Below are 14,511 nucleotides of genomic sequence, written 5' to 3' on the forward strand. Positions count from 1 at the left end.
TTTCTCTCTATGCGTCTATTACTCTTCTCCTTTCTTCTCTTCCAAAACGTCTTCGTCTTCGTCGTCTAAAATTTGTAAAGTGGAAAACGCGTACTCGACGTCCACGTCGTGGAATAACTCCCCCTCGCACGCGTTTTTAATCAGCGTCATCCCGCGTTTGCACCGCTCTAGAATCTCTTTACTCGCACCGCCTTTGGCTTCGTTGGCGACGCCGAGCAGTTTTTGCGGCCAAAGGGCGAGCTTTTGGGAGGTTGTGTTTTTGAGCTCCTCGTCAAAGGCGTCGTCGAGAGTATCGACGATAGATTTTGCGGTTTTGGTGCACTCGTCGTCGTCGGCTAAAAGCGCGTAGGCTTGTGCCAGCGCTAACCGGTCGAAAGGCGCTTTCGGGAGTTGCGGTTGCTCTTTGTTCCAACAGCGTTCAACCGCGACGGCGGCGTTTGGAAGGTTGTGTTCGATGGCGGCGTTCATTATCGCAGTCGGTGTTTTTCGGTTGACTTTGACGCCAGCTTGCATGAATTGAACGCAATAGCCCGCCGCAGCGTTGACGTGACCGTGTTGTAAGGCGGATTTAACGACAAACTGGGCAGTTTTCCCGTCGACGCCGAGTTTGAGATTGCGAATCACCGAGTACACGCGAAGGACTTCTTCCAACGGGCGATTAGCATCGAGCAAGTGCCAAAGAAGCAACGATAACGTCTTTCTGGACAAGTTCAAGCCTAACGAGCGAGACTGTTCGCACGCCCAAATCGCTGTTTCGTACGATTTAACGTCGCAACACGCCTTGATGAATTCGTACGCGCGCTCAAAACCGAGACCTCTGGTTTTTCCCATCGCCGCGCGTTCCATGTGGAACAAAGCGACCGCTTCCAATGCATACTGCACATCTTTCGGCGAACGAACTCTTTGTAACAAAATCTTCAGCGCTGATTCGCGCACGGCGTACACTCTGTTATTCTTCTTGACGATGACGTTAGAGCCGTACGTTTTCGATTGCACCAGTTGCGAAGCGTCTTGGTCGGTAATATCCACAAAGTGCGGATCTAAAAACAGAGACACCGGCGCGACTCCGTCCGAGAATTCTCCTTCCTCCTCCGCTTTCGTTCTCTTCCGAAACGAGAGCTGATCGATATCATCGGGCGTTTGAAACAATTGCCTCAACTTGGTATCCAAGACGAAGCGTCTATCTTCCCATTTCCCCGGATTCTCCGGATCTTTCATCCTCTTTACTTTCTTTTCCCTTTCGTCTCGTTCTCCCACGAACAAATTCATCTCCTCGCAGTAACTCTTCAACCGTCGATCGACAAACCTCCTCGTCGCTTTCACTCCACTCTCGCCTTCCCCAAAACCTAAAAACGAAGCTAACCGTTCGCTAATCTCGTGTTTAAAACCTTCGATCTCGATCGTCGACGGTTCCAATTCGGTCCGCGGGTGGTTTTGGCCTCCCTTCTCTCCCGTTTTCGTCTTCGTCGCCGCCGCCGCCGCCGGAACGTTCCCGCCGCCTAAAAACGGTTTCTTCTTCGATTGGAATCTCTGCTTGATTTCCTCTAAAAGCTGCTCGCAGTTCATGCCGTCTATTTGCGCTCGAGAGGTCATCGGTTTATAAAAACTCGTCCTCGTTTGTTTTCCCGCCGCCCCCTCTTGACCTCCTCCTCGTTTCGAAATCGCTTGCGTTGACAAACGACCGGCTTTGTTCCCTCTGAATGTATCATTTTCATCATTTTCAGAGGTAGTGAAGACAAGACGACTACTTTTATTATCCTCTTTGTTTTCATTCGCGTCTTCTGAATCGTTCTCGTTCTCCTCCTCTGTCTCCTCGTCCTCGTTTGATGATTCCGCCGCAGATGACGATGCCGTCGACGCAGCCGCATTTTTGCTCTTCTTCTTCTTCTTCGTCTCACCAATCGTCGACGACACGAGAGGCGACGCGTCCGACGCGAACATTCTTCTGTTTACGCAGTTTTTGTTCTTCACGTTATTCGTATTCAAAGAAGTCCTCCTCCCGCTCGTGGACGCTCTCGAATTGCGACTGCACATCCGTCTCTCCTTTTCCGCGTAATCATCGATCGATCGTCCTTCGCTCGAAGATGGTCTCGTTTCCGCACACGAAGAAGAAGAAGAAGACGACGACAAACGACGACGAAAGATATCGTTTGAAAACGAAGACACAGAAGACGACAAACTCTCACAACACCGCGAGGTTGTCGTCGTCAGAGTCATTCTCCTCCATCGCTCGTGTGCTCCCATATCTTCTTCTTCTCTGCAGTGCGATAGGTTCAAACTTTATGGCGGCAGCGTCGCTCTTTTCTCGGTAGGGCGGATTTTTTACTATAGAACCCTAAATAATACAGTGTATTTATATGTTAATTAAAAGAGTTTAGGGTTGTTATAGTGAAGGAGGAAAGCTGCTCTTGGAGCGTTCTCTTTCTTCCATACTAAAGCCGGAGTGACCTTCGATGGCTCGGAGCGCAGGCTTCAAACCTGTGGGGGCTTGACGGCCCAGTTGTTCGATTCAACCTCACCGGCGTCTTTTATGTGTGCGTGTCCTTTTTTTTTGTTGTGTCGCGTGTAGTAGTAGTAGTATCGTTGTTCTTGTGTTCTTGTGCTTGCTTTCTTTTTGTTTGTTTTTGTCTCTCTCTGTCTGCTTGTTTTTTCTGTATTTTTTTTCTTCTTCCATTTTTTCTAAAAATACACACAACAACAACAACAGAGAGAAACGCTGTTTGCAGATACATATCAGAACACGCGAATAATGGCGACGACGACGATTCAGACGACGACGAATACGCCGCCTTCCACGCCCGCATCACACTCCGAGCTTTTCTTCTCTGCCGAACAACAACAACGCGGGGTTGAAGAGGAAGAAGAGGAACGACGACTCGAGGACGACGACGACGACGACGAAAGCTTTAACTTTTTAGGTGTTGACCCCCCCAGCCTCTCTTCGTTTTTGTCTTTGAAGAATAACGATGGTGGTGACGGTGATGGTGTCAACAACAAGCGCGCGATGACGTTGCAGCTCAAACGCGCGTCGTTATTCCACGCGCTCGCGAAAGAGGCGGACGAAAAAGCGAAAAGGGACGCGGACGAAGCGCTGCGTAAAAAACGCGAGACGCAAGCCAACATACGCAAAACGCTCGATTCGCAACAGGAGCAAAAACGACTCGCGAAGGAGAAGGAAAAAATGGTCGAGAGGATGTTGGACACGCAACAGAGACGCACGGCGGAAAAGTTGGACGAGGAACGGAAGAGGAAAGAAACGGAGAAGAGACAGTTGGATCAGGAGAGAGCGAGAGAGGCGGAGTTTGAGATGCGCAAAGCGAGAGAGGAGAAAGCGTTGCGTAAAAAACAAGACGTGGAACGCGCCGCGGAGTTTGTGAGGAAAGCGGAGGAGGCGCAGGAGATGTTGGACACGAAGCGCGCGGAGGAAAAGAGGAAGCGATTGCTATTGGTGGAAGCGAAAATGGCGCAAGGCGACGGCGAAGGCATCGAAAAGAGACGAGTGGAGTTTCTCGAGATGGAAGAGAAAAGGTTTCGTTTGGAGGCGAGGAAGAAGATCGAAGCGCTCGAGGAGCGAGAGAGGAGAGAGAAAGAAACGAGACGACTGAACGATTTGAAGTGGCGAGAGAGTTTGGAAGTGCAAGTGGCGGAAAAAGAACAGAGAGAGTTGGATATGGCGATCGGGAACATGTCGTTGCGAGAGATGCAATTCAACGGCATCTCGGCGTGACGAGCGTCTCGTATCGATTCGCGCGATACTCTTTTCGCCGACGCGCACGGCGGCGTAAGCGAATCAAAGAGAAGGGAAAAGAGAGGAGGTTTTTTATCAACTTGAACAAAAACAAAGTGCAAAGAGAGAGATGAAGAGAGGGAGGATGAAGTTATGCTAATAATAATGGAAGAACTGATGACTATATATATTTACTACTCCTTTATGACGACGCGCTCTCCGCCCCGTTTCCTAAGTTCTGCGTCACTTTCTCGACCACGCGTTCGCTCAACTGCCACTTCTCCGGCAAATTCTCCCTCGAAAACTTCAAAACTTTCGGCCACACGTGTTCTCTCAGATATGGTTTCACCCGTTCAAAGTGTACTTTCTGTATTTTCTCCCCGAAAATCATCCAAACGATCGCGACGGTGAGAAAGAGTAAACACTGCGTCAACACCATCGTGAACCACGGGTGTGCGTCCAAATACCGGTCGATTTTTCGCGAGTAATATTGCATCGGATCTTTTTCCCTCAAGTTTTTCCTCCTCCTCGTAGAAACTCCTCCTCCTCCTCCTGTCGTCGCCTGTTGTCGTCTGTTTCCTCTTCTTCGAGATGATGGTGGAGGTGGCATTTATCTTCGTCTTCTTCTTCTCGTTCGTTTGTTTGCGCACAACAGGTAGATATATCTGATTTTAGGTAAGTGTAATAAAATGAGGGGAAATTTAAGGGGAGTTGTTTTTAGGGGATTTTTGAAACCCTAAATGAAAAATGCATCGAAGAAGAGGGGAACAAAAAAAAGAACACGACAGCTTTTTTTCTTTACATTGAGTAAACGCACAAGTTAATAGTATTAAATGGTGGTGCGGTCTTCTCCTGTGAGTCGCATTAAAGCGCACGCGGAGGGTGGTTTTGATGGTGGTAGTGATGATACGACGACGAATGCGCTGTGGAACGCGCTGACCGAGCGAAACGAGAACGAGACGGGACGACGCATCCAACTGCCACCGAAGAATTTTGCAAACAACAACAACAACAACAACAACAACAAAAAGAGTTTCGACGAGAAGAAGACAAAGAAGAAAACGAAGGAGAGAGAGGCGAAGAAAGACGGTTTATCGCTGCGCTCGATGGCAGTGGTACCCGTGGTGAGGTTTGGTGTGGTTGAGATTACGACGTCTGCGGAAGAGCGCGTGAAAATAGTCAACGATACGAACCGGAATTGGAAGATTTGCGAGTATCGGTTTGAAGGAGAAGAAGACAAAAGCGAATACGAACTGTTCGGATTCGCAGGAGGGGTACTCCCGAAGATTGTAAAGAGAGACGAAGAAATGACGGTGTCGATTAAATGGACGCCGAAAGTTGTCTCGAAGAAAGCGACGGCGGTGGGGGCGTTGAAGCTCGTGTGTAAGACGTGCGCGACGGAGGTGTTTGACGAAGGAGAGGCAAAGACATTTACGGTGAGATTGAGAGGGGTGACCGTGGTGAAGAAGGAAGAAGGAACGACGGAGAAGCCGCGAAAACAAGAACGAGATAAAATGGAAGCGATGATCGATGAAGGAGATAGTGAAGAGGAGGACGCGTTTGGCGCGAACAAGGAGAATGTCATCGAGGATGATGCGTTTGATGAAGCGTACGAAGGCTTTAAAGGATTGCCGAGCGCGTACGCGGCGTCAGCTTCGTGGCGAAGACAGTCGAACCAGGAGAATTTGGCGAAGCACGTGGCCGCTTCGAAAGCTGTTGAACAACACGCGAAGGAGTTGGAACGCGAAGAGCAAGAAGAGCCGCTAACGATGGCGTCCTTGCGTTTGCTCAACTCCAAGAATGCATCATCAACAAAACCGACAAAAGAAATAAAAGGAGAAGTAAAAGCAACATCCTCGTCCGTCACATCTGATGGGTTTGAAAGTGCGAGAGAGTTTGCGAGTCAACAAGAAGCCGAGTTCGTGTCCTGGCTGAACCGAACGATTTCGCCTCGGGATACCTCCGAAGTAGCGGCGTCGACGTCTCACTCTGTGAAAATGAAATCCGAACAGATGCGAGCGCGCGAGTTTCGAGACGCTCGAGCTGCATCGCGACGAGTCATGGCGCATCTATACACGCAAGATGCAGAAGTTGGCGTCATCATGCGTGAGGTGGAATATAGAATTGAGAGTAAACTTATCCGTTTAAAAAGCGACGGCGGTATTTTCCTTCGCGACTTGCGCATGAAGCAAGATTTCATTAAAACGCTCAGCTCGGTGAATACATTTTGGCTTAAACTCGGCGTCGATGCCGTCTTGGGAGACACCATGAGATGGCAACCGCAGAATCCGAGAGAATGCGCGAAAGAATGCTCCGAAAAGTTGTTTCGTTCGCACGAGATGGAGATCAAATACGGATTAGGCGACGAGTTTCCCGGCCAACCGCCGTTTGCGGAAGGCTACGAAAACGCGTTGAACGACGTCGTGTTGGAAAGAATCTTGATGCTCGTCTTGTTACTCGACCGCGCGCAAAACCACAAAGCTCACCCGAAAGCACCGAAACTGTTCAACTTGAATGCCTCCATCAAGTCGACGAGAGAATTAGCGCAAAAGTTGCTCACGGCGTCGTGTTACGGCGAAGGCGACATTTTGCGCAACTTGAAGAAAGCTGGTTTCATCGTGCCTTACGAACAAACAGCCGCGAGTGAGTACGACTTCACGGTCACAAACTTAGCCAGCGATCTCAGAGATGGTATTCGACTGTGTAAACTCATCGAAATGTTAGCGCCGGACGTTACTTTCGCCTCCATCGATAAGAAGACACAAAAAGTGGTCGAACATCACTCGTTGCTTTCGGAGTGCGCGTTTCCAGTGAAGACGAGAGAGGATAAATTGAACAACGTTCGAGTGGCTTTGAATGCTGCAAAGGATGTTTTAGGCGTCGCGTTACCTGGCGCATGGTCGAAAATCACGCCGTCGGATATCGTCGATGGTCATCGCGAGGCGACTTGTGGCATTCTATGGGCGATGATGACGCACGAGCACACGAAAAATATGAGCCGCAACTCGCTCGCGGCCCCGAAGAACATGTTGACGAAAGAAATTTGCAAGTTCCCGAACGCGAAGATTCCTACCAGTACGATTCAAGCTTTAGAACGCGAGATGCGAAACAACAAAGGCGCTCTCGCGTCTCGTCCGAACGGCATGCCGAGGTGCAGCCTCGAGGCGCTTCTCTTGACGTGGGCGAAAGCGTGTTGTTCCGAATTATCTCTCTCTTCTTCCTACTCGATCAAATGTTCCAATTTAGGAAGCGATTTTGCCGACGGACGAGTATTACTCGCCATCCTTCGCAAATACGCGCCGGGTCTTACCGGTTCGAGACGTCTTTCGCGAGAAAATCTCGAATTGAACCACCCGATCGATATGGACGAGCGCAAACGCGCGAGAGAAATCGCCGCTAGGAATTTTTTGCAAGTTGCCGAGTGTTTAAAAGCTATCGGTGGTGTCCCGATTCCTGGATTCGATGTTCGCTTCCACACGTCAGCTTCGGCGTTACCGTCCTCCGGTAACAGCAGTGGCAGTTTCAATTTAGAGAAAGATATCCCAGTTCCGCAAACCGGCGACGTGGCGACGTACCTCTTGTGTTTGTGTTCGCGAGTGATTCAGCACGTGGAACGCGTGGATTCAGCGAAGAAGATTCAGCGTTGGTGGCGATTGAAACGTCCAAATAGACCGAAAGTAGCGGATGTCGCTCGCATGTGGTCTCGCGCGCAAACGGTGATTAGTAAACATTTAAGAGGTTATTTCGCGAGGAAAGAGTACGAGCGTTCGTTGGACGCCGTGGTGACGTTTCAAAAAATGTGCAGAGGACGAGCCGATCGAAAAATGCTCCAGAAGAGACATAATGCGGCGATTGTTATAGAAAAACACGCGCGAGGCTTCGTTGCGAAGAAAGGATACAAAAGATTGCGCGAGAATGTCATTCGAATGCAATCCTTTTACCGCGCGAAAAGAGCGGCGTTGGAAGCAAATGTCAAGTATAACTTTGCAATGGTAATTCAAGCTTCGGCGAGAGGATGGCAAGTGAGACGCGCGGTGCGCGTGCAGAAAAAAGCGATACTTGATATTCAGAAATGTTACCGGGGGTATTTAGGCCGCAAAAGCGTAGAGGAGATGAAAGAGGCGAAGAGGAAGGAAGTAGAACGCGTCGAGATGGAGAAGCGCGAGGAAGAGGAAAAGCGGGAACGGTTGATTGAAGAAGAGAGGCAACTAGAAGCGCTAGTTTTGGATACATCTGCTACTTTAATTCAAAGTAGGTTTCGAGCATTCCAGTTACGAAAGGAATTCGTCCTCAAACGTGCTTACACCGAGAACATGCAACACATTTACAGGATTCATCGAGAGAGAAGAGCGCTTCGAAAGGCGAATCGCGAGCGACGAATGTTGCGAGAAATTGAAGAGAAGAATCGAGTGGAAGAGGAGCGAGTCAAAGCTGCAATCACGATACAGTGCTATTACAGAATGTATTTCGCGAAAGAGTTGTTGAAGTTCCGCAAATACCGTCGAGATAAAAACGCGGCGATTAAACTGGTCAAGTTCCAGGCGCGCGTTCGAGGTGTTTTAGCGCGCAAAGCTTTCAAAGAGGCGTCGAAAGAGAATAACCGAAAATGCCACCTCGCGGCCATCAGGATGCAAAGACACATCCGCGGTTTCTTGTACCGGCAGCATCACTTACGAAAGCACATCGAACGGACGATGAACACTTTGTTCAAATCTTCCCGCTCTTGCGGTCGTAAAGATGTCAAAACGTTAGCCGGGAACTATGCGAAGATTGCGGAAGTGTGCCAGTCCAAACTCTTTGGTTACCTTGCCATCGAAGCCTGTTATTTACGGTGTCCGGATTCGGTGACTATCCTCGTAGAAACTCTACAAATGTGCAGAGATTACGAGAGCGAGTCAGATCTCGAAAATCCGTTCTTGTTGGCGTGCGATATCCTCCACACCATTTGTTCGTACGAAAACGCCAAATTTTGCGAGTCGATTATGCGCTCGCATCAATACGCTCGAGACGTCGCCAGATGTCGTAAAATTAAAGATACGACCATGTATCTTTCCTTGACGAACGAAAATCGCGCGAACGTGTTAACTTCGGCTATTAAGAAGAAGAATGTAGTTGTTGGAAACGATGAAGACGAAGTCAACGACGAAGACGCGATGATCTTGAACGAGTTGCGAGCGTCCGCCGAGCAGTGCAAGAAACACGCGGAAAGATTGAACGGAGTGTTGGAGTGTTTAAGAGACGCGCAACCGTCGATTTGGAAGTATGCGCAAACGCCAAAGAAGAAGAGAAGAAGCGTCTGGGACTCGCATCAGCATCAACAGCAAGCTACCCTTCCGCAAACGTCGTCGCCGCAAAAAGCCTCGCCGCAAAAGAAACCTATTAGTATTGGCCACGTGATGAAATCACCAACGTCGAAGAAAAAAATAGTTTCCATCGCTTCACCTCCGGTGCGCCATTCACCGCGCTTGTTAGAGCTCAAAGAGAAAAAGAAGATGGCGTAAATAATGCGCACCATATAGCATAGCAGTTTGTTTACACATATTGATAAAAATACACACTCTGTAATGATGACGCGAAACGTGGCTTGATTTCAATTCTCTATTTCATCTATTTCATCGTAAAACTGACATCAGTCAAACCAATTCTCACGAAATCCAACAACAGCGTCACCAGCATGCAACTCCCTAAACTCTCCCATACCACTCGCCACATGGAATATGTGTTCTTCTTCCCTTTCGCGGTCGTCACGTCTTCATCCACCATCAAAAACATTGGAAAACTGACTATGAAATAAATCCCGTAAAACGCGCTCCCGAGCGTATACGCCATGTTCCTATTGGTAAACTCCCAGTACGGAAACGCACATATAGTCAACGTTTCCATAAACGCCGTCGTGTACGCTAACGCCGCCACAACTGTCGCATAAAACACGTCTCTGAATACATCTTTCTCGTAACTCGTCTTAATCTTCCGTAAAATCGAATTCGTCATCGCGTGGTAAAACATAAAATACGCGTGCGTCATGAGATACATCGAAATCGGCACGTCGTTCAACCTGTGCGCGTCAAACGTGTACTTGGCGTTTAAAACGGAATAAAAATAGTGCGTCCAAATGTAATTGCCGACGAAGGACAAAATGCCAATCCACGCGTTTGCTTTCACCACGTATCTTTCCCACACCGGTACGCCTTTATCCTCTTCGAACGGTTTCCACAGAGGATACACAACATACGGCAACGCACACGCACCGCAATAGAGTAAATAATGCCATCGCGTGAACCCTTCGTACAGTTTAAGCAAAATTATTATCGCGATGGAGGTTATCCAGCACAAGGAAACGGTGAATGTAAACTTCTCCGCCGCTTTCTTTGAAGGGTTTGTTTGGCACTGAAACGACGAGAACGACGAATACGACGAGGACGATGCTCTCGCTGCCGTCCTCCTCGACGTCGCGTTCTTCTTCTCCTTTTTCGTCGTCAAGAATCGACCGAGGGTAAAACAGACCAGGAATATGGAACAGAAAATCTTCGTCATGGTCGTTTGGATGGTGGTGTCGTTGCTCGTCATCGTCCTTTTTTCAGCGAAGCTTTTCGAGTGTTTCTTTCTTTGTTGCAATGGGGAAATCTTCACTTAAATTTGAAACACACGACAGAGGCAACGAAAGAGCAACCAAATGGGAGTGGTGTTAGAGAGCGATTCCGAGGACGAGGAGAAAGTCCTCCTCCCACAGAAGAAGGAGAAGGAGGAATCCTCCGATTCCGAGGTATTTATTATGTTTATTTATTGTTCTCGTTCTTCTTCTTCTTCTTTGTCGCGTTGTCGTCGTCGTTGTTGTTGTTGTTCTTAGAAGAGCGCTTTGTGTGTGTTGGGGGATGATGATTTTTGAATTCAATTCGTGTCTCTCGCGCTTTCTTTGTGCGCTTTGCGGCGGGTTTAGAAGAGCACGGCGTGAGAACAGCGCTGCGCCTCTGCGGTACTCTCGCACAGAAGTGCTGACGAATTCCTTTTCTCTCTCTCTCTCTGTGCGTATAAAATTTATCAGGAGGAAGCCGAGAGCACGGACGACGAAGGTGAACCGAAGCAAAAGAAGCAAAAGACAGACACGAAGAAGAAGAAGAAGAAGAAGAAACAAGATGATTCGGATTCGGAAAACTCAGACGTCATCGACGATTTATCCGGCGACGAAGTCGACCAGTCAAACATCATCGCCGGTGGACGAGCCAGTCGATCGACGAGGCCGGTGTTTACGAAACAGATGTACGCCGCGGCGAACTTAGAGGACGAGAGCGAAGACGAAGAGTAATAGATTTGAAAATCCCCTAAGAGAAGTACTTCCACGAATTCGTCACACATTATTACGCGCGCACAAAAACTCGTTCGTAATACTCATGTCTTCTCCTTCTTCTTCGCTTCTTCAAAGGGCGGAAGTGCTCTCGCTTTTCCGGCACATGTTTCGCTTGGCGAGAAAAATGAAACGCGATAGCCTTAAAGAGGCGGAATACATCACCTCGGAGTGCAAGAATCGATTCAGAGAAAACCGATTCTTGAAAGACCATGCGCACGTGCAAAAAGCGATCGATTACGCGAAAACGAGAATTTTCTATTGCAAAAACTACGGCATCGCGTACGAGAGGATGGCGAACGTGACGAGTTCAGGAGGTGGGGACGTGAAGATTGTACACGAGGGGTTACGAGAGGAAGTTGGGAGCTACGAGAGCGTAGGTTTACCTAAAAATGTCACAGCGGAGGAGGCGAGGAGAAAAGCGAGGGAGAAGAGGAGACGGATGTCGGAGAGCTTAGAGGAAAGTAGGAGTCGCACAAGTGGGAGTGGTGGTAGTAGTAGCACGTAGCGCACAGATGCAGTAGCAGCACTAATAAAAATACACGTGTCGTCGCAAACGACGACACCTTCAACCGGGACGAAACACACTCTTCTGGCCGTAATTTTTCCGTTCTTTATACCCGTCCACGGCATACATAAACTGCAATATCGGTCGCCGCGTGTCTTTACTTTCGTTTCCGATGCCTCTGTGCATCAATCGATAATCGTACACGACCCAATCTCCCGCTTTAGCGTTTTTGGTCGATTGCACGCCACCTAAAGCGTGCGCGGCTGCTCCGAACCCGAGTAAACCGGCATTTTTATGCGAAGTTGGCCAAAATTCTGTGTATCCAACCGTATCGTCCAAATCGAGGAGGGCCATGAATACACACACGGCGTACGGTGGACCGTGCGTTTTGACTAAAGCGCCCGTTTGTTCGTCGTACGTTTCCTGGTCGCCTCTGTGCGCGCCGTCGCAATGCCACTCTTGGTCTGAACAGTTCGGTTCCGTCCAAACGATGGATATGTTAATGTCTATATCTTCTGCGTTCCGTAAAATATCCTTCACCGGTTCCACCCACGGCGCGTCTGATTTAGCGAACTTAAAAAGTGCATCTTCCTCCTCCTTTTCTTTATCGAATAACGCGTCGAATCGATACTTCCCTCGACTCCCGATTTCTTTATAAGCAAACGCGTCGGTTCCAACAGAAACGTGCGAATGATTCTCTCGCAGGGCGCTTAAAATTACCTCGATTCTCTCGTGCGTTTTCATTCGAAACGAATCAACGAGCGTTTTTGACACTCGACAACTGCTCGTTCCTTTCGCAGCGGTACCACCGTCAGCAATCAAATACCCGTTCGCTCGGAAGTTTTCTCTCAAGTCGTCCTTTTTCTCTCTCTCGTGTCTTTTATCGTAACTGTATTTACCGTCGCAACTCTCGCTCTCGTCTTTCAAAAACGGAAACCGGCACGGTGCCGACATCAACACGTCCGCGTCCTTCGCCGTAATCATCATCGCGTTCCTGCTCCTCCTTTTCCTCCCGTCGTCGCCTCCAAAGTCGTCTTTCAAAAATACGTCGAGCCTTTTCTCGTGACGAACGACTCGGGTCCACATCTTTCTCAACAGAAGAGACTCGTCCCCAGACGTCCCTAAAAACGACAAAAGGATATCAAAATACAGCTTGCCCTCTTTTCCGCCACCGACACCCACGAGTTTATCTTCTTCTTCTTCTAATCGAGCTCCGCTTCTATCTCTCACCGTCCTCCACTCGTGCACGACCAACCGTCTTCTCTTCCATTGAATTGTAACATCGAGAAGACGTTCTTCCAGTTCGCTCGCATTTTCATCATCATCATCCTTATTATTATTATTATTACCACTCTCCTCCTCGATTTCAAAGCAAACGGCCACGAACACTCGTCGTCTCTGCTGCTGTAATCGCTGTTCTCGTTCTTGTTCCTGTCCCGCCTCGTCCTCCTCCTCTCCCTCGCTCTCTAAATCCATACATCCATATATATTTTTAAACGTACGAAGTTTTTCGACCTTTTTGTGTTTGTGTTTTGCGCAAAAAAGAAAAAAAAAAAGAAAAAAGAAGAAACAGAAATGCCAAACGATTGCCAAATCCTTGTGTTTGTTTGCAAAGAAATGAAGAAGAAATGATCTTTTCGTCTCTTCTTTTTACTCTCGTCGACTCTTGTCTCTTTCTCTCTTTCGCTCGTCATTTTTAGAACGCGAGGAGAGCGGAAGAGGAATACACACACACGTACACACTCACACACTCACACAGAAAGACAGACTTAGTAGTAGTAGTACGAGTAGCTTAGGGAATAACAGCGACACGATTCAGAAGACGACCGACGATTTATTATTAAAGACGAGACGACGAAGACTCTCATCATCTCCGCGAAGAAGTTTGCGTTGGATCTCTCCGTTGTTTTCGTGTGATAAATACTAAACCACTCATTAAAAAACAAGCAGCGGCGCGAAAAGAGAGAGGGAAAGAGAATGACCGACCAAGCGGTGCTTCTGTTACGAAACCAGCTGAGAGGTGCGTCGTTTTTCTTGTCCTTCTTTTGTTTTGTCTGTCTGTCTCTCTCTTGGATGATGGATGATTATGATGTGGACGATGATTTTTTCTGCGAGGAGAGCGACGAGGGGCGACTCCAACATTTTGTACTGACTTTTTCCTCCTTCTCTTCTGATTAATACTACTACTACTACGAATGCGAAAAATAAAACAGATTTAACTCGGAACCCAATCGAGGGCTTCTCCGCGGGTTTAGTGGACGATTCCAACGTCTTACAATGGCAAGTAACCATCATGGGCCCTCCGGATACGTTATATGAGGGCGGTTTCTTCACGGCGACGATGACGTTCCCGAAAGATTACCCGAACAAACCGCCGGACGTGAAATTTAAATCGGAAATTTGGCACCCGAACGTGTATCCAGACGGGAGGGTGTGCATATCTATCTTACACGACGCCGGGGATGACCCGATGGGGTACGAGTGCGCCAGCGAGCGGTGGTCGCCGGTGCAAACGGTGGAGACGATTATGCTGTCGATTATATCGATGTTGTCCTCGCCGAACGACGAGTCGCCGGCGAATATCGACGCGGCGAAGATGTTTCGAGAGGATTACGCGGGATTTAAGAAACGGGTGGCGAGATGCGTGAGGAAGAGTCAAGAGGAGTGCTTTTGAAATGAGGAGAGAAGCACACGCGATGAAGGATGGAATAAAGAGACAGAGAGAGAGAGAGAGAAAGAGAGGGATAACGCAGAAATGTTTTAAAGTATTATAGAAGAGAGAATATATAAAAGAGAGCACGCTAGAAAGAGATAGACATAAGAGAGAGAGAGAGAGGATACGAAAAAGCAAGGAAAAAGAAGAAGAAGAAGAAGAAGAAGAAGAGAGTACTACTACCCATATCGATACAAAGATTTGAAATACCGATATTACAT

General features: G+C 48.4%; 8 protein-coding genes across 8 annotated transcripts; 5 read left to right on the forward strand and 3 right to left on the reverse strand.

Annotated features, from left to right (window-relative positions):
* Nucleotides 1-18: 18 nt before the first annotated feature.
* Nucleotides 19-1,941, reverse strand: Bathy08g04280 (unknown protein; the record flags this gene model as incomplete). Its single annotated transcript, XM_007511317.1, has 1 exon — nt 19-1,941. One exon carries the CDS (start codon nt 1,939-1,941, stop codon nt 19-21), a length of 1,923 nt encoding a protein of 640 aa, XP_007511379.1.
* Nucleotides 1,942-2,749: 808 nt separating this feature from the next.
* Bathy08g04290 (unknown protein) lies at nt 2,750-3,727 on the forward strand (the record flags this gene model as incomplete). Its single annotated transcript, XM_007511606.1, has 1 exon — nt 2,750-3,727. The coding sequence occupies one exon, from the start codon at nt 2,750-2,752 to the stop codon at nt 3,725-3,727; it is 978 nt and encodes a 325-aa protein (XP_007511668.1).
* An 833-nt stretch (nt 3,728-4,560) lies between these two features.
* Bathy08g04300 (predicted protein) lies at nt 4,561-9,228 on the forward strand (the record flags this gene model as incomplete). The annotated part of the gene is made up of 1 exon (XM_007511745.1): nt 4,561-9,228. One exon carries the CDS (start codon nt 4,561-4,563, stop codon nt 9,226-9,228), a length of 4,668 nt encoding a protein of 1,555 aa, XP_007511807.1.
* Nucleotides 9,229-9,334: 106 nt separating this feature from the next.
* On the reverse strand, nt 9,335-10,294 carry Bathy08g04310 (predicted protein; the record flags this gene model as incomplete). The annotated part of the gene is made up of 1 exon (XM_007511483.1): nt 9,335-10,294. The coding sequence occupies one exon, from the start codon at nt 10,292-10,294 to the stop codon at nt 9,335-9,337; it is 960 nt and encodes a 319-aa protein (XP_007511545.1).
* A 106-nt stretch (nt 10,295-10,400) lies between these two features.
* On the forward strand, nt 10,401-11,030 carry Bathy08g04320 (unnamed protein product; the record flags this gene model as incomplete). The annotated part of the gene is made up of 2 exons (XM_007511785.1): nt 10,401-10,490; nt 10,770-11,030. 2 exons carry the CDS (start codon nt 10,401-10,403, stop codon nt 11,028-11,030), a joined length of 351 nt encoding a protein of 116 aa, XP_007511847.1.
* An 85-nt stretch (nt 11,031-11,115) lies between these two features.
* Bathy08g04330 (predicted protein) lies at nt 11,116-11,577 on the forward strand (the record flags this gene model as incomplete). Its single annotated transcript, XM_007511424.1, has 1 exon — nt 11,116-11,577. The coding sequence occupies one exon, from the start codon at nt 11,116-11,118 to the stop codon at nt 11,575-11,577; it is 462 nt and encodes a 153-aa protein (XP_007511486.1).
* Nucleotides 11,578-11,637: 60 nt separating this feature from the next.
* On the reverse strand, nt 11,638-13,053 carry Bathy08g04340 (predicted protein; the record flags this gene model as incomplete). Its single annotated transcript, XM_007511327.1, has 1 exon — nt 11,638-13,053. One exon carries the CDS (start codon nt 13,051-13,053, stop codon nt 11,638-11,640), a length of 1,416 nt encoding a protein of 471 aa, XP_007511389.1.
* A 501-nt stretch (nt 13,054-13,554) lies between these two features.
* Bathy08g04350 (predicted protein) lies at nt 13,555-14,251 on the forward strand (the record flags this gene model as incomplete). Its single annotated transcript, XM_007511584.1, has 2 exons — nt 13,555-13,597; nt 13,791-14,251. 2 exons carry the CDS (start codon nt 13,555-13,557, stop codon nt 14,249-14,251), a joined length of 504 nt encoding a protein of 167 aa, XP_007511646.1.
* Between the last annotated feature and the right edge of the window lie 260 nt (nt 14,252-14,511).

The sequence above is a fragment of the Bathycoccus prasinos genome, assembly GCF_002220235.1.
Source record: "Bathycoccus prasinos genomic : Chromosome_8".
NCBI lineage: Eukaryota > Viridiplantae > Chlorophyta > Mamiellophyceae > Mamiellales > Bathycoccaceae > Bathycoccus > Bathycoccus prasinos.